Consider the following 19437-nt stretch of genomic DNA (forward strand, 5'->3'; position numbering starts at 1 on the left):
CTCTTGCCCGCCCTGCTCACCACATCTCCCATCCCATGTTGTTTTTTTCCCCACCATTTCCCTTTAAGGGTTCCGTAGAAATAGTGCCAGCATTTTATAATTTGACAGATAATGCTGAAAAAAGTATCATACTGCTAATGGCACAGAAATCGATTAAATGGATGATCAAATACCTGGAAACTTTCATTATGTGTTTAACATTCATAATAGAATGTACAAAAACAACTAATTTGTTATAAACACCGATAATGGCTTATTAATTTATTATAAAGTGCGCTCAGTTTGCAGATTCACCATATTAAATGGTCCCTCCCCTTTAAACGTCTGCGTAACATCCCCTTTAACTCGCTCGTCTTACATCTGCAGTGTTGTCAATGCAGACTGGTTTTGGTCGGCGGAATTATTTAAACTAAAGTTACCCCTTTTTAACTTTCTGTCTCTTCATGAACTGGGTGTAACTGTGGTGTAGCTGTAAGAGGTCGTATGTCTGTTTGTAAAGAGTCTGTGCTGTACAATGCTCTGGTTCGTGTTGTTCGTGTCGGTGCTGATGAATACTGGACCAGCTCAAGGATACTTCCATGAAGAGCGCTGGAGCCCGGAGTCTCCTATATTAGCTCCCCGAGTAATGATCGCTCTCATCTGCCGTAACGCCCAGCACTCTCTGCCGCATTTCCTCGGAACTATTGATCGCCTCAACTATCCCAAAGATCGAATCGCGCTCTGGTAAGTGTGTGTGTGTAACGGAGTGGAGCTGCTCGCTGACTGTTCTGTTTCTGATGTCATCATTTTAGAATCTCTGAACACGTCATAATGCCTGTGTGTTAATAGTTCTTAATTCTGATGTGTGTGAACATCTGTCTGCCAGCAGCTCAATGCTATGGAGGGGCAAACTGGAAGAAAAAAAGATGGGAGGGGTTTCTCTAGAGTCATTGTGTCCCACTCATCCTCATGATCCTTATGTAAAGTTGTCATTGTCCTAACTAGTGAATGAAGAACTGTTGCAAAGGTGTCAGTTACCGAGAACGCTCTGAACGCTGTAGTTTTGCTCTAGATGATTGAATTCACATATAATGGCAATTTAATACAGCCAGTTTAGCTTCTTCTGGTGCTCTGCAGAAGCAGGTAGAGTGAAGAATGTAGAAGAGTACCTTAGAAATGCTATTGATCACTGTATTAAAAGAGTTACATTATTACGTGTCTGGAATACTTGATTCTGGTTGGTCAAACTAGTAAATAAACATGTTAGTGGAATAATAATGTACAGTGAAATGGGCAATGATTAGCTCATTGTACATTATTGGAAATGGCCTTATAAGGAGCTTCAAAGTTTTTGTATTCCATTTGACTTTGAAGATAGAACAATATTGTTTTCTAAATAAAAAGTCCCTAATTGTACTCAACATTACCAAAAACAATGTAAATAAGTTGTCACAGAATAAGAATATGTGAATAACTATTAATTCCAAGGGGATGTTATACTGATTTATGTGTTATCTGTATGTAAATGTGTGTTTTTATGTGGTAGCATATGGGTCTATTAAAAGTTTCACAACATGTGGATTAAGCTATTTTCTTAATAAAAAGCTGTCAGGTGCTAGAGCTGTTGTCTAGAGGTTATCATGCTCCAACACGCTGGTGGATTGAATCTAGCTTGTGTTATTTGGTGATCCCATTTTCCTTCTCTTACTTGCTCCATTTACAATGTTTTATGTATACTGTATGAACAAAAGGCCCAAAATACTTTACTGTATATATATATATATATATATATATATATATATATATATATATATATATATATATATATATATATATATATATATATTTGTGGTAATTGTCCATCCAAATTAGTTGTATAATTGTTGTGGAAAGTTACTTTCAAAAGTAATTTGTTACAATATTGCATTACTCCCCCAAAAAAGTACTTTTACAAACCTTTCAGCTTTGCTGCCATTCTGGATTGCAGGAGAAAAAAGTTCAGCACTCTTACTCCAGCAATAAAAACAAAAAGATGAAACACAATTATGATGTTTATCTAAAGTCATTTTAGCTTATTAGTATGCTTGAATTGGATCATCGAAGGTCAGCAGCAAAGACAATGGTTAATAAAGTGACATTAAATACATAAAGTATATTTGTGTTATTTCACATATTTAATTATTACAGGGTTTGTGTGTTATTCTGTTTTTTATTCATTTTGAGGACTAGTGAATCCATTTTTGTGCAAATGAGATGAGTAAATGCCTGCTCACGTTTAGTCTAGAACTACAATCATGTTTACACAGCGTACACACCTCTGTACTTATTCATGATTTCTCTCAACATGATGACAGGAGAGCTGGGAAAACAAAGTAACTTGTTTTACTTATTTGAAAAAGTAACTCCGATATTTTGTTGTAAATTTAAAAGTAATGCGTTACTTTACTAGTTAATTGGAAAAGTAATCTGATTACATAACTCTCGTTACTTGTAACTTGTTACCCCCAAAACTATTCATAAACATTAATCAGCATAATTCATTTTTTATTAGTCACCCATATAATTCAGAGTTTCTTGACCAGGGGGCCTCAAGATGATTCAAATGTATTTAAAATTAATAAATTATTATTAATATATTAGCATAAACAAACACTAAATTAAAATGCTTAAATATGCATAAAATGCAAGTGTAATGCAAATGTAAATAAAATATATTTCTTATTTAATATAATACAAATAACAAAATAAAAATATACACTCCCCCCCCAATAATGGTTGTTATAATTGCAGAACACACAGTTCTTCAAACTTTCGAAGTCACAACATGAATCATGGTTAATTAATTTAATATACATACTCCTAGTTTCTGTTAATAAAAAAGTTTGAAAGCCAGCAACTTTATCATAATTAATACCGGAAAAGGCCTATTTTGGCAAGCCTTCAAATACTGTGTTGGACAACTGGGGGCATTTGAGTCAAAAAGTAGACGTTGCAAATCTGGCTTGAGTTCCTGCCCTGATTCTGTCTGTACTGTGGTAACAGTTGTTGGCCAGAGTTGTGTTCTCACAGGTTCGTGTGGTATCCAAACCCCATTTGGATTTGTAGACTCTTAGGCCTCACAGCTGCGCTCTGCTGCAGGAGACGCATCTGGACTGGTGAAGTCATGTTGTAATGAGAATCTCATTTTTTTGCTAAGACAAAGCCAGTGAAAAGTAGAACGCATGGTCTCGCTCATCTGTTTACTTTATCTCTGCTCCTGAGCCTCTGTGATCATCAGATAGCTTTGCAGTTTCACTTCTCATGTTCTGTAACCCCTTTAGTTCTGCTGTAAGGAAGTAGAGTTTAATTTAGAGCTTTTGTATTTCTTCATTTGTTTTCCCTGTTTCTGGTCTAAATATATTGTATGCACTAAAAGATCTTCTTAAAGGATTCGTTTACTTCAGAATTAAAATTTCCTGATGATTTACTCGCCCCCATGTCATCCAAGATGTTTGTCTTTCTTTCTTCAGTCGAAAAGAAATTTAAATTTTTTGATGAAAACATTCCAGGATTTTTCTCCATATAATGGACTTCAAAGGCTACCAGCAGGTTGAAGGTCCAAATTTCAGTTTCAGTGCAGCTTCAAAGGGCTCTACATGATCCCAGACGAGGAATAAGGGTCTTATCTAGAGAAACCATTGCTCATTTCAAATGTATATATTTTTTAACCACATATCCTCATCTTGCACTACCTCTGCGATGTGCCACGGCATTATGTAATCACGTTGGAAAGGTCACGCGTGACGTAGGCGGAAGTAGGGCGACAAACTTCATCTCATTTTCTCCTCGAACTTCAAAATCATCTGCCATCATTGTTTTACCCTTTTTTGTAAAGGGTGTTTGACTTGGTCTATGCAGGTTCACTTTGTAAACGCTTGCTCTGTGTTTCCACCTACGTCACGCGTGACCTTTCCAACGTGATTATGTAATGTGTGGAGCATCGCAGAGCTAGTGCAAGAATTTGTGGTTAAAATATATCATTTTATTTATTTATTTTTAGAAAATGGCAGATCGTTTCGCTTGGTAAGACCCTTATTTCTTGTCTGGGATCATGTAGAGCCCTTTGAAGCTGCACTGAAACTGTAATTTTGACCTTCAACCCGTTGGTAGCCGTTGTAGTCCACTATATGGAGAACAATCCATATAAAAATCCAATTTCTTTTTGACTGAAGACATCTTGGATGGCATGGGGGTGAGTAAATTATCAGGAAATTTTGATTCTGAAGAGAACTAATCAATAAATATGGTGTGATTGTATTAGTGTGGGTAATCAATCTTGTGTAATCTTTAGTTTTCACCAGATATTGTTCTTTGTTGAAAGTAAAGTGAACATAATGAGCACCGTCTCTATGTTTCTATTTCAATAATGACAGGGTAGCAACCGACCACAATATTGACAACACTACATACCTACTGCGAGACTGGCTCATCAATGTACAGAAACTCTACCATTATGTGGAGTGGAGGCCAAAGGAGGAACCAAGGTTTGCCACGTTTCTTCACTTGTGATTTCATGGATCGGGTTAATTTTTTTTGCATTTCCTTGTACTGCTTTTCCATGCATTTCTCTTACATACTCAGAGAATATCATAATGAGGAAGGACCAAAAGAGTGGACGAATGAGCGCTACGCCTATGTCATGAAACTGCGGCAGGCAGCGCTCGAGTCTGCACGAGAGATGTGGGCAGACTATCTCATGGTGAGATCGCTACACGCTCTCCATTCTCTTTGTTAGGACCATGAACCTCTGAGTTGGTAAATAGAGACTTGTGGCTTTTGGTGTAATTCATAAAAATGTGTGTTTCCCTCCAAGCAACTTCCAAGGAGACTCTCAATAAATGGCATAAAAATGAAAATAAAAAAATGGCAGATGGAGCGATAATAACTGACATGATCCATGATAACATGATATTTTTACTGATATTTGTAAATTGTCTTTCTAAAAGTTTCGTTAGCATGTTGCTAATGTACTGTTAAATGTGGTTAAAGTTACCATCGTTTCTTACTGTATTCACCGAGACAAGAGCCGTCGCTATTTTCATTTTTTAAACACTTGCAGTCTGTATAATTCATAAACACATCTTCATTCTTTATAAATCTCTCCAACAGTGTAGCATTAGCCGTTAGCCACAGAGCATATAGCCTCAAACTCATACAGAATCAAACGTAAACATCAAAATAAATACTTTACTCACATAATTCAAAGCATGCATACAGCATGCATGATGAACATCTTGTAAAGATCCATTTGAGGGTTATATTAGCTGTGTGAACTTTGTAAATGCGCTGTGTATATCTCGACACTGGTGTGGCAGGGAGCATGCGATTTAAGGGGGCGGCGCCGAGTGTAATCAGTGCACATTCAATGATGAACTAGTTAAAAAAAGTAATTTAAAAAAATCTATAGGGTATTTTGAGCTGAAACTTCACAGACACATTCAGGGGACACCTTAGACTTATATTACATCTTGTGAAAGAACGTTCTTGGGCACTTTTAAGGCATGAAGAATTTTTTTCAAGGAAAAAACTTTTAAATATGTAATTTTGGTGATCAAACATGAGTTTTAAGGGATAAAATGATTGACTAAAGGGGTCTTTAATTTATTACACAACTCTCTGAAATGTTTGATTCTGATTGGTCAGTCGTGACACTCTGAAGTCAGTTATTCCAGCAGCGCTGTATAATGGCCACTCTATTGAGTATTTGAGGCCAGCATTTCTTTCATGTCTCTCGTATCACATTCAATCTTGTGCCTCAGTTCTCTACTATATTTACTGTAAAATGATCAGTGTTAAAGGATTAGTTCACTTTCAAATTAAAATTTCCTGATAATTTACTCACCCCCATGTCATCCAAGATGTTCATGTCTTTCTTTCTTCAGTCGAAAAGAAACCAAGGTTTTTGATGAAAACATCCCAGGATTATTCTCCTTATAGTGGACTTCAATGGAGCCCAAACGGTTGAAGGTCAAAATTACGGTTTCAGTGCAGCTTCAAAGTGTTCTACACAATCCCAGATGAGAAATAAGGGTCTTATCTAGAGAAACCATCGCTTATTTTCTAAAAAAAAAAAAAAATATATATATATATATATATATATATATATATATATATATATATATATATATATATATATACACTAGCATATTGTATATGACAATTTAGTTCAAACTTTGACCTGTGGAGGTCAGTAATACACTTAGCAGCGTCTACACTGCTGAAATTCAAATAGAGAAGAAGAGAGCTAGTTCAAGATGAGCATTTATGGTTAAAACGTATAACATTTGTAATTTTTTTTAGCATAAAGTGACCGATTGTTTCACTAGATAAGACCCTTATTTCTCATCTGGTATATTTAAAGCCCTTTGAAGCTGCACTGAAACTGTATTTTGTATAACTGTATTTCACTGTATTTTGACCTTCAACAGTTTGGTGCCCATTGAAGTCCACTATAAGGAGAAAAATCCTGGAATGTTTTCATCAAAAACCTTAATTTCTTTTTAACTGAAGAAAGAAAGACATGAACATCTTGGATGACATGGGAGTGAGTAAATTATCAGGAAATTTTAATTTGAAAGTGAACTAATCCTTTAATAGTAGACCTGTGGTAATATTGTTGAAGTGTTTGTCTTGTTGCTAGAATGATTATTTTATACACCGTAATGGAGTATAAGACAATAACCAGGTAACAGTTTCTTCCCAAACCTATATTTCATGTGTATGTTGTGAAATGCTGTGTAATAAGTGATATGTACATACTGTACTTAATCCCTTAAATGTCTTGTTTGAACGTGTTTGTTCATCTAGGCATAAAGCTGCAAAGCGGGCACAATCAGAAAGATTGCTTAGAGTCATGATTGTACTTGATTTTACTTCAAGATCGAGCTTTTGGTGATTATCTTGAGCAAAGTTTGTTTTTGCAGGCAGCCTGATCATGCATGCATGAAAATGTTTTGTTGTTTTAAATCTTTCAGATGATTGATTGTGATAATCTTCTGATCAACCGAGACGTTTTATGGAAACTAATAAAGGAGAACAAGACAATCGTGGCACCGATGATGGAGTCTCGTGCTGCCTACTCAAACTTCTGGTGTGGAATGTCATCCCAGGTACAGTGAATATATGTGTGTAATGCTTCATAACACTTTATTCAGGAATATGAAAAAAAAAAAATATATATATATATGTATTTCATCCAATTTTACTAGGGCTACTATAAACGAACTCCTGCCTACATCCCCATGCGTAAGCAAGTGCGTAGGGGTTGCTTTACCGTTCCCATGGTGCACTCGACTTTCCTGGTGGACCTGCGGAAAGAAGCTTCCAGACTTCTGGCTTTTCACCCGCCACATCCAGACTACACCTGGGCCTTTGACGACATTATAGTCTTCGCTTTTTCAGCCCGCATGGCAGGTGTGTGCCTCCACAGATAACACTGAAACCCACAATTCATGCAAAATTAAACCTATATGACCTAAACCTATATGACTTTTTTTCTTTTGTGGATCACAAAATAAGATATTTTGAAGAATGTTCACAATGAAAGTCAGTGGGGTACAAAACATCGGATCACAATGACTTTCTATGTGTGGGAAAAGAAAAAAGCAGACATTTTGGGGTTTTTTTCCACTGAAGAAAGAAAGTCATACAGGTTTGGAACAACATGAGGGCGTGATGACAGACTTTTAATTTCTGTATGAACTATCCCTTTAAGAGCATATTGTGCATATTATTTCACCCTTTGATTTGCATTCTCTGTGGTTTTTGCAGATGTTCAAATGTTTGTTTGTAACAAGGAAACTTACGGGTATCTCCCAGTGCCTCTTCGCGCCTACAGCACTTTGCAAGACGAGGCAGACAGCTTCATTCATACTGTGATGGAGGTCAATGGTATGTTTCAGATGTACAACGAAGAAAAATGTCTGCTTATGTTTTATCAAATGTAACCACCTGGGGTTACACTTTATTTCCGTAGTCTAACTATAAATAACTTTGCAACTACATGTCAACTATTAATAGACTGTTAGGTTAGGGTTAGGAGAATAAGTTAGTTGACATGTACTTGCAAAGTTACTTAGTCAGTAAGGATGTCTGTTGGGGAGCATCAAAATAAAGTGTTAGCAGATATTAAGCAGACTGTGTATTAATTCTCTAAATGACTAGTAGCTGGCATGTAGTTGCAAAGTTATAGATAGAAGAATGTCTAAAGTGGACTTTCGAAATAAAGTGTTTTTTCATTTACAGTGCGAAACCCTCCAGTTGAGCCCTCCAGATACTTGCCCAAACCTGTCAAAAAGCCTGACAAAATGGGCTTTGATGAGGTAACTGGGCTTTGGTGTGTGGGTCCATTTTAGCGATTAAATAGTTCTTTGGTGAGGTTGTATTCATTGAATGATTTTATGTGTTTTAAAAGGTGTTTATGATCAACCTGAAGCGGCGGGATGACCGTCGTGAGCGCATGCTGAGGGCTTTGAGAGAGCAAGAGATCGACTGCAAGATTTTCCCTGCTGTTGATGGCAAGTAAGTTCACTTCTGTTACCTTCAAACAAATGCAGCGTTAATTTTCGGGACAAAACATTTGCTCACAGCCTCTCCTTTTACACCAGAGCTATGAACGTGAGTGAGATCCAATCTATGGGAATCCACATGCTTCCCGGCTACAGTGACCCGTACCACGGCAGACCTCTTACAAAAGGAGAGCTGGGCTGTTTCCTGTCCCACTACAACATCTGGAAAGAGGTCTGGCACGCATCCCAGTTTGTAGTTCTGTTCTAAATCTAGTGAGCCGCCTAGCTTTCTCTTATGCTCACCAAGGCTGCATTTATTTGATCAAAAATACGGTAAATTACAATTTCAAACTTCTTCAAACTGTTTTCTATTTGAGTATATTTTAATTTAAAAAGTAACTTATTCCTGTGATCAAAGCTGAATTTTCAGCATCATTACTCCAGTCTTCAGTGTCACATGATCCTTCAGAAATCATTCTAATATGATGATTTGATGTTCAAGAAACATTTATTATTATTATCAATGTTGAAAACCGTTGCGCTGCAGTTGTTTGGCTATGAACAAGGTTTCTCACAGGGCAGCATAATGTTGCTACCTACCTTTTGGAAGAGCCTTGTGGTAATAATCTAGAATAGATAGACAGCTTTGATGTTAATGTGCTGTGCTACTGTGTGCTAGATTGAAGACAGAGGCCTGAAGACATCGCTAGTGCTTGAAGATGATTTGCGGTTTGAGATTTTCTTCAAGCGACGCCTGCAGAATTTAATGAGTGAGGTCGAGAGTAAGGGTCTGGATTGGGACCTCATGTGAGTGGGTCTCTTCATTGACTACACTCACTATTTGGTTCATGCACTGATGGGAGATTGTTCATGTTGGTTATTGTATGTTGAACCCTTGCAGTTATATTGGGAGGAAGAGGATGCAAGTGGAACGGCCTGAAAAAGCAGTACCAAACATTCGCAACCTGGTGGAGGCGGACTATTCCTACTGGACCTTGGGTTACATGATGTCATTGCAAGGAGCCAAAAAGCTCCTCAAAGCAGAACCACTCAGTAAAATGTTGCCTGTGGACGAATTCCTTCCTGTAATGTTTAATAAGCATCCTGTGTAAGTACTACAAATGGAGGACATCCTCCACTCATCCCATATATGCTAATAACATTGCTTATAGTTCTAGCTCCTAGATTATCTTCTAGAATATAAATTGTAGTAGGGCTGTCAAACGATTAATCGCAATTAATCGCATACAAAATAAAAGTTTGAGTTTGCATAATATATGTGTGAGTACTGTGTGTAAATAATATGTATATATAAATACAAATTAATGTATATATTTAAGAGAAATATGTTATTTATGTACAAAAAAAGTATTTATATATAATATAAATTATATAAAAATATAAATAAATACATACACTTGTAAATATTTCTCAAATATATACATGGATATATAAATACAAACGTATTTATATATACATAATAATTACACACAGTACACCCACATATATTAGGCAAACTCAAACTTTTATTTAGTATACGATTAATCGTGATTAATCGTTTGACAGCCCTAAATTGCAGTATACTATTTTATCAAAGTTCTGCTGTTAATAGTCTAAAATGAGTTTTATAATGTAATTGATGTCAGTCAGTTAAACACACAGAACACTAAAACCAGTGCTTAATTTGTAAATTAATAATTGCCGGATCCAAAAACAAAAGTTGCGCACTATACGCTATGCACTTATGTACTCATGTACTCATCCATGTAGTGTATGAATTTTATACGTTTATTTTGTAAACGTAGTCACAGTCTGATGCCCCTCCCCCTGCACAACGTAATTAAAGCTGTGACAGTTGAGTGCATAAAGTGTCCAACATTCCACACTTCATTTTGCACTAAATTCCGTTAATTTAGTGCATCATTCGGGTATTTAAAGTGCACTTTTTCTTTTTGGAATTTTCTGTGTGAACGCACTACTCGCACTATTTATACTTAAAAACGTCATAGAATAGTGCATAAGTATGCGAATTGGGATGCACCTAAATATAGCTGCAAGCAGTGATTAAGGGGCCAAGCACAAAGAAGGCATGGTAAGTCATGCCAGCATGGCTAGGAGCATCAGACCAACTGCAACAATGAGCAGTTAAAGACATATTAAGGTGATTTTATTCAAAATGGATGAAAAGTCATAAATACAATCATTAGTAATATGATTTAATGGTTTATCACTTTTGACCAACAGGTGGCGCTGTGATCAATTTGATGTGGTATGGTCAGAGTAAGGCGACAGTGACACATATGAAATAAAATATGGTGTCAATATGTCAAAGCACTGCAGAGATACAGCCTCAGAGTCAGAGGCATTTTGCCATCAACTTTGTTAATGTGGTATACGTAAACGGTTTGGTCTATTGACACGAAATCCATAAATTTTTGCCAGCATGTTCTGACTCAAATTTAGTGAAAATCAGACAAACGGTCTAGGAGTTTGAAAAAGTTGATTTTTAAAGAAAATCAAAATAGCAGACTGGATGTTTGGCTGACTATGGCAAATTTGGTATCTATGTTCTCAGCATGATCTAAAGAATCAGTTAAGACCAGTTACCAGTTTCCTTACAATAGATAAAACTAATCAAAAGTTATTAGCATTTTTTGAAATTGCATTATAATTTTAGACCACAAGGTGGCGCTGCCCCGAAACTTTTTGAGTACCATCAGGGCATGGTGTCGAAGACACATACCAAGTTCCGTACAGATATGTCAATGTGTCATAAAATATAACATTTTACAACAAAATTCAAAATTGCCGATATGGGAAAATCGCTGCACTGAATCTAAAGAGACTAGTTTTGATAAAAATAAGTGCAGATTTGGACAGCTGGTGGCGCTAGAGAGACTGAGTTAGGGACTTCAAAACTGTAGTGGTTAATTTTCAGACTGTTCTCTATTTGTGTGCCAAATTTCATAACTTTTCCCAAAGCGGTTCTATTGGCCGCCATAGATTTCCAAAAAGGAAGAACAATAAGAACACTAACGATTACAATAGGAGCCTATGCACCTTTGTGCCACCATAGTATCAGCCACTTAGAACGCCTTAGCAATTACATTACATTACTTTGGAAATCACCCACAACACCCTACCTACTACTGCATGGCATTCCCAGAACATCCTAGCAATGTCCATATAGCAACATACTAAACAACTATTCAGATTTTTGTACAAACAAACACCACACACGTTTTTTCTTTTCAGAAAATGTATTAATCCTTATTATTGTTATATGTCATTATATGTTTTGCTTGTGTCTAATATAACATCTCGATCTTCATCTTCACATCTGATATCATCATCTTCAGATCAGATTACATGGAGCAGTTTGAGACGAGGGACCTGAAAGCATTCTCAGCGGAGCCCTTGCTTGTGTTCCCTACACACTACACGGGCGAACCTGGGTACATCAGTGACACCGAAACCTCCACGGTGTGGGACAATGAGAAAGTGCGCACAGACTGGGACAGGAAGCGCTCGGGTAAGACCCGGGAACAGGCTGAGATCAGCACAGAGGCCCAAAACTCAGATGTGCTCCAGTCTCCTCTGGACAGGACGGCCAGAGACGAACTATGAGAGACATTGCTTTGGACACACCGCTGGACTTGTTTCTGGGGGATGTTCCACCTCATAAGCACAATATGAATGAGCAGAAGAGGCCTTTTAGAGATTTTTTTATTATTTGTTGTTGTTTGCCAGCAAAGAAATTGCGCTTAAATATTTATCCCGTCATTGGTATTGGTAACAGTGGCACAAATGTGCTTATTAATAAGCACAACACCTGTTCATCCTGCGATAAAGATCCCAGGTGTTCGTCAAACAGTTTATGATTATTTTAATCAGTAACGCATTATAGTAAGGTTCAATTTGTTAACATTAGTTAACTGGATTAGCTTAACAATGATAATTTCAACATTAAAATCAAAAGTTATATCAGTTCATATTATTTAAATATGACATATGTTTTTCATTTACATTTTCAACTTTCTTTAGTGTGTAATGTTGCTGTTTGAGCATGAAAAAGGTTTTTCAAAGTTCCAAAGCAAAAAGTATAGGGAGATACTCTCTATTTCAGTGCGCACACTGTTTCTGAACTCACTGAAACGCCTCGATTGTAGTCTTGAGTTTTCTTCCGGAAATGAACACGTCACAATAGTCTTCATTTAAATAATTCCCGCCCAAGGCGTACGCAAAATAAAGGGGCGAAGCCTGGTTGAGTTGCGCTAGTAGTGTGCTGAAACTCGCGGTTATGGTAAGGGGTGTGACATTTCCTAAACACACCGAACCGGTTGACCAATCACAACACACTGGTCCAGCTGACCAATCAGAGCACAGTGTGCTTTTTAGAAGGAGGGGCTTCATAGAGACGGGGGGGCTAAACAGGGGTGCGTTTCCTGTACAACGACGTAACTCAATGCTTCACTAGCATACTACAATGCAGCATGGAAGAAATCAACTAGCTAGTCACAACTGTTTTCCAAAACCGTATTGTCGCAAATTTGTCGTTCAACCACGTTGGTTAATGATGTCACGCAGGTTCCCACCCAAACACTGTAATAACTTCTTTAAATGAATCCGTTTGAGATCGAATTAATGCTAGATTTTTTGCTATAAATTACAGACATGGCATCTGAGGACTAATTCTCATTTTTCTCAGTTATTTTGCCTTATTTTGCCAGAATCAATCACAGGCTCGTTCTTACGTACTAGAGCACATACGCACATGCGCACTCTTCAAAAACGGTGCTTAAAATCTCTTGGAAAAACTCAAATTATGTAAATGACATTTGTATATATTTGAAATGAAAGATATAGATTGTACTGAATGTCAGCTTGCTTATTTTGCTCAAGATAAGGATTTATTAAGTCCACGTCATAAAAACAAGAAACTATTCTTCTAACCACAACTCGAGAGCTGTCGTTTCACCCACACAAGTTTGCAATGCAGTTTGCGAATGTTCGTTTGAACTATGATTTTGGGAAATGTTAGTACCGACTAGCATAGGTTTTCATGCTTGAATGTTCAAAGAAATACATAATTTTTTGAACATTCAAGCATGAAAACCTATGCTAGTTGAACCCAAAATCAAGACTTTGTAAAAGGGCAAAATAGGTCCTCTTTAGTAGACTTGAGCTGGCATGTACTTAACAATGAACAATTTATTTTCATTAACTAGAGTTAACAAAGATTCGTAAACAATAACATCATATTGCTCATTGTTAGTTAATGCTTTAACTAATGTTATCTAATGGACCTTATTGTAAAGAATTACCTTTTAATTAGTCTGAAAAAAAAAATCAGAAATAATGACAATCACATTTAACTTTTTTTATTTTTGCAGTGTTCACATTCCAGACATGACCATAGTCAATAAGTTGTTATTTAAAGGAATGAAACACGTTATTTTAACATGAAGGATGTTGTTATTTTTAGACCTTGATACTATTACCGCCTTTGGTGGTGTTTCAGGCTGTTACTTCCCATCATCAAAGCCAACAACCGTACACGCCTCACTGTGTGGTTTTGCTGTCATATCATCTAGACAGAAATTGAAGGTCTACACACATTCCACACGGCGACATTCCAGATTTGGTTTCACTTTTTTGCTTTTTTGACACAGAACAGCCTAGCAGGCTTTAAATGCGCTTGATGTGATTTTTTTTTTTTTGTGATTGCGCTGTTTAGTCACGCTGTCATACTATCAGTATGTATGTAACTGTGACTTGTATTTCACCAACTGTGCCTAAAATATAAAGAATGGTTAAAAACATTTTCACTGAAAGGAATATTATGTCTCTTTATTTTTTGGCAGATTTGTTGCTGCATGTTATTTCTGTAGAGATACTGAATGACATAACCGTTTAATTCAACATCATCATATCAGCATCTAAATCTATCTTCCAGGGTTAATTATATCACAGCTGCGTAGCCACAAAACAAACATGATGATGGCTGGCACAGGCCCACAAACCACTCCTGCATGCTGAAGATAGATGAACATCTGAGTGTAGATTCCAAATCATTGGGTAAAATTAGCTTAAATGCTTTAGAGGATATTTAAAAATATTCAGACTCAGAAACAAACCATTTGTAACATATTAAACGGGATTTCACTGATTATTGTACCAGTGTTGTGAAGCACAAAATATGCCACTATGATGTTGCATGCCAGAGACCAAAACAAAATGTGTTTTTCAGTTCAAAGCATGCTTAAGTATGTTGTATTGAGACTTAAAATTGAACTTTTAATGTACTCCAAAACACTTACCCTGTGTCGCTAAACACTTTAACTTTGAATTTAAAAAAACGTAAGTGTAGAGTCCTATAGAGGGCAAACTCCAGAGAAAAAGAAAAAAATAGGTAACAATTTATTTTAGTGTAATTGTTACATACATGCAGTTACTATAGTTATAACTATAAATTATGCATGATTACATGCAACTAACCCTAAACCAAACCCTAATGCTACGCTGTAAAAAAAAAACTAAGTAAAATGTACTTAATTTTTCTTTTGCAAGTTTTTGCAGATAATTCCAAATATGGAATTAAGTAACTCTACTTAACTAAGTTAAGTTAAATTAACAAAGAAAGTAAGTAATTTTAACTTGGCCAGTAAAAGGTTGAGTAATTTCTACTTAGTTGAAGTTTCTTTTGCAAAACATTTTACTCAGAAAAAAATAACACTGAATTAAACCACGCTTTTAAAGTGTATGCTTTACTTAGAAACATTGAGTAAATAATACAATATCTACATGTTAGAAGTAACGCTGCAACTGAACACAGAGACCTCAGTACACAATCCACAGTGACGGTAACATTCGATGGATCGTTTTTGAGTGTGAATGTGTCATTTTGAACTCCAAATGTCACAAAATGGCAAGTTACTAAACATACAAAAGCAATGACAAAACAGTGTAAAAACAGCTAAAAAAACCTCATTAATTATTCAAGGCCCAGTACATGATGGGAACACCAGTATCAGAGTAGTTTTACTTAATTTTATAATGTTGATATTTACACTTTAATTTCTACAAGCTTAAACTGAGTAATAATATAGAATTTACTTGGGGTTTTTTTATTCTTGCCTAAGCTAACTTTTTCATGTAAAAATTACATTTGTTTTTTCTGTAGTATTTACTTCACCATAAAACCATTTTTTTTTTACAGTAAGTACATGTAGTTACTTAATATTACTCAGTACTTAAATGTATAAATACAGTGTAACAAAGACACCTTAAAATGTAACCTCATTTATACTACCGTTCAAAAGTTTGGGATCTGTAAGATTTTTTTATGTTTTTGAATGGTCTCTTGTGTTCGGAAAGGCTACATTTATATTTGACCAAAAATATAGTAAAATAGGCTACAGTAATATTCTGAAATATTATTACAATTTAAAATAACTGTTTTCTATTTGAATATATTTTAAAATGTAATTTATTCCTGTGATCAAAGCTGAATTTTCAGGATCTTCCTGTGTCTCAACCACCATCAGCCAATAGGGGGCAATGGTGTGAGGTTGCATTTCATTGACTGAATGCTAAAGCATTTAGCATTTATTTATTTACTACTGCTTCAAGGGTTGATGGCATAATTAGTGTTGGGGGTATCACATGCCAATGTTATTCTCACGTAGCCAGAGCTTCAGACGGACAGCTTTTATTGGCCAAGAACCGCCCAAGAGGACATTTGACTGACATGTAACACAACCGATCACGTTTCATTTTGTTCTGCGTAATGTGTAGGGGCGTGAAAATGTAAAGATGTGCCTACAATAACAGACCAGTGTGCATCTAATAAATTATTCATTCAAGAACGTTGTGCAAGTTTACTGCAACAATGGAGTCGCAAACTTCACATGCTTTTAAAAATCCAGTGTTTGCTGATCCTTGTAAGCACTCATTCTCACAGTTGTAAACATGACGGGTTTCTTCTTCCATGAGGGGGTTTGGCATCACAGCATTTGTTTCTAGGCGGACAGTTAAAGAACGCGACGCACACGTCTCCCGGACATCCTGTAGACTTCAACCAACCAGATGACGACTTTGAAAATCCTGAAGTGTTTCCAGTTAAGTGTGCCATGAATGGTCCGTGGGCGTGACATCTGAGGCTGAGACTAGATTCGCATGGCATGAATGGAAGTCAGTGGAACGAAAAAGGCAGACTGACCACACCTTAACACGATCGAGTTATGTAATCAGTAGGGGTGTAAAAAAATCGAACCATTCGGTTCTCCATCCATGGTTCGGCACGCGCTTTTGCACCGCGGTTCATCCTAAATCTGACGACGCATCTATAATATATTTTGTTAAAAACAACGTGCAAAACAGACAGACGGATTCGGCTAATGTATGTTTCAGTCGATGCATTCTAGTTTCCCAATACGTTACAGCAGCGACGATCAAAAGAACATGGACAAAACAGTCACTCGTTGTAAAAAAAATGTTCAATGATGTGCAGAAAGCTCTATGACCAGTTATTACGCCGTCATCATCCGGGTGTTGATAGCGCACAAGCACAGGTGAGACTTGAACATCTCACGTTGCTATCTGTGTTTAAACTAAACTCATTTAAAGGTACAATATGTAAGGTTTTTGCAGTAAAATATCCAAAAACCACTAGGCCAGTGTTATATATTTTGTTCACTTGAGTACTTACAATATCCCAAATGTTTCCAACTATTTGTAAATCGTTAGAAATTTGCAATTTTAACCAAGGCTCCGGGACGTGTGAGGAGTCGCCTGTCAATTGCGTCATACCCGCGTTACCCTCGGTTTCCGGTTTTATTTTGTAGAAACCATGGAAACAACAAAGATACTTTAATATTTACATGTTTTAATAGACAAGGGAACAAGTGTCTTGATATATGTATAGACAGAAAACTATTTGTTGTTATATAGCTCAACACATTCAGTCTTACTGTTTAAAAGGCGTGTGAGGCGTGTGTTGTGCAATCGCTCCAGCGGCCTTGTTCAGCTCCCAACACACCCTGCTCTGCTTTATACTACAGTAACGTTAATAGTCACATCCATGAACATGATTTGTTCCAGAGACCTATCCCTATACATGGAGAGCCACGTCACTGCGCGCAAATACTCTCGCACAAATTCTCTTTCAACTCTGTAAGATTTTTTAATGAGAAAAGACAAATCTGAACCGTCCCACCCCTAGTAATCAGATTACTTTTTTCTAGAAAGTAGTAACGTATTACTTTTAAATCTACAAGAAAATATCTGAGTTACTTTTTCAAATAAGTAACTCATTGTTTTCCATTTTATTGACTGACAGGTCTCCTGTCCCCATGTTTAGATAAAGTGCAGAGGCATTGTGTGCGAGCGTAAACATGATGCTTTTTGTGGTTCTAGACTGAGAGCAGTCATTTACTCATTTATGAACAAAAACAGATTCAGTATTCATCAAAATGAATAAAATAAAATGCAAACTCAGAATATTACGCAAACCTGCAATAAATGTTTAATTACACAAATATACTTTATGTATTTAATCTCACTTTATTAACCAATGTCTTTGCTTATGACATTCAGTGATCTGATTCAGCCATACTAATAGAGTACCTCAGGGATGACGCGTTTTTGTAGGCCAACCCGGAAGTTAGCGGCACACGGGTTCCCTCTATCCTCTATAAAGCCTATGCATTTTTCCCATAGACTTTTGGAAAATCGCAAAAAATAAGCTCTGTGTTTAACAAAGGGTTATGACACTTACATGTTTTGTCTATCAAGATAATCTTTACAAGTTAACACAACATTATACATTTTGAAGCCTAAATAAAGTCGTCAGATATAAAAAGCTTCCTCACACTTTATTTTAAAAACAACCTTATTTATAAACATGCTCGCTGATTATGATCTGCGCTGTGTATGAATACTTATCCACTTTCACATGGGATATCCTGTCCAAATGTCCTGTTTGTCATGATGACGTCTAAATTCCCCACCAAAGGAAGTAGTCCCTTTTAGCAACTTGTTAGCAACCGCCGTTTTTAAGACTAAATAAAGGTTTAAAAAATCACAAGTGGGTTATAACTGGTGTGTTTTATGTCACAGCTTTGTTAACCACAGACCTTATTTCAGACGATTTAGCAAAAACCCATTGACTTTCGGGCGATGGAACCGGAAGTCCTAAAATGCTAACTCGCTTCTGGGTTTTGCATACAAAAAGACGTCATCCCTGAGGTACTCTATAAACAAATATGACTTTAGATAGACATTACATTTGTGCTTCATTTTTTTTTTCACCTGCGTCCTAATCTTCTGTGATCCACAATGGCAGCACAGCTGAAAGGTTTGTTTGAGCTGCGCCCTCTACTGTACAGGCATGAATTTGCCTTCCTTTTAGCCTGAGGTTGATTAATTTCACTTTTGTCTCAAAGGACCTTTATATTTGCCAAAAATAAAACATTCAGTTATTAAAAAACAAACAAGCAAGCCCAGCCCAGATGAGAAAAAAAAGACAAAAGTAATGTAGCGCATTACTTTTCATAAAAAACAACTAAGTAACACAATTTGTAGGGAGTAATGCAATATTGTAACACAGTACTTTTATATGTAACTTTCCCCAACACTGTAGTTATAAAAGTTAATAATATTTCCCATCTAGTATTACTTTTATGCCAAATACAGAATGATAGCAGTGATGTTTAAAGATTAGATTAATTAAAGTTGCATCACAAACAAAGTATTTGCAAATTCAAGAGCCTTTGATAGGCCACAAACAAAGAATTGTAAAATGGGGGGGGGAGACAAATGCGGCCACAAATTACCAGCAATTTCTCAGGCCTTAGCAGAAGTTGGGGGTGTTAGGTGTGTCTGAGAGTGATAGTGAGACAAACTTCCTCCT

The 19437-nt window shown here is 36.5% G+C and overlaps 1 protein-coding gene across 1 annotated transcript; it reads left to right on the forward strand.

Annotated features, from left to right (window-relative positions):
- Window positions 1-149: 149 nt before the first annotated feature.
- Window positions 150-14363, forward strand: colgalt1a (collagen beta(1-O)galactosyltransferase 1a). The gene is made up of 12 exons (XM_048188384.1): window positions 150-723; window positions 4392-4502; window positions 4600-4717; window positions 6993-7127; window positions 7227-7431; window positions 7789-7908; window positions 8263-8339; window positions 8432-8538; window positions 8625-8757; window positions 9205-9332; window positions 9427-9633; window positions 11885-14363. Exons 1-12 carry the CDS (start codon window positions 515-517, stop codon window positions 12150-12152), a joined length of 1818 nt encoding a protein of 605 aa, XP_048044341.1. The 5' UTR covers window positions 150-514; the 3' UTR covers window positions 12153-14363.
- The last annotated feature ends 5074 nt before the right edge of the window (window positions 14364-19437 follow it).

This window comes from Megalobrama amblycephala, linkage group LG1 (assembly GCF_018812025.1).
Source record: "Megalobrama amblycephala isolate DHTTF-2021 linkage group LG1, ASM1881202v1, whole genome shotgun sequence".
NCBI classification, from domain to species: domain Eukaryota; kingdom Metazoa; phylum Chordata; class Actinopteri; order Cypriniformes; family Xenocyprididae; genus Megalobrama; species Megalobrama amblycephala.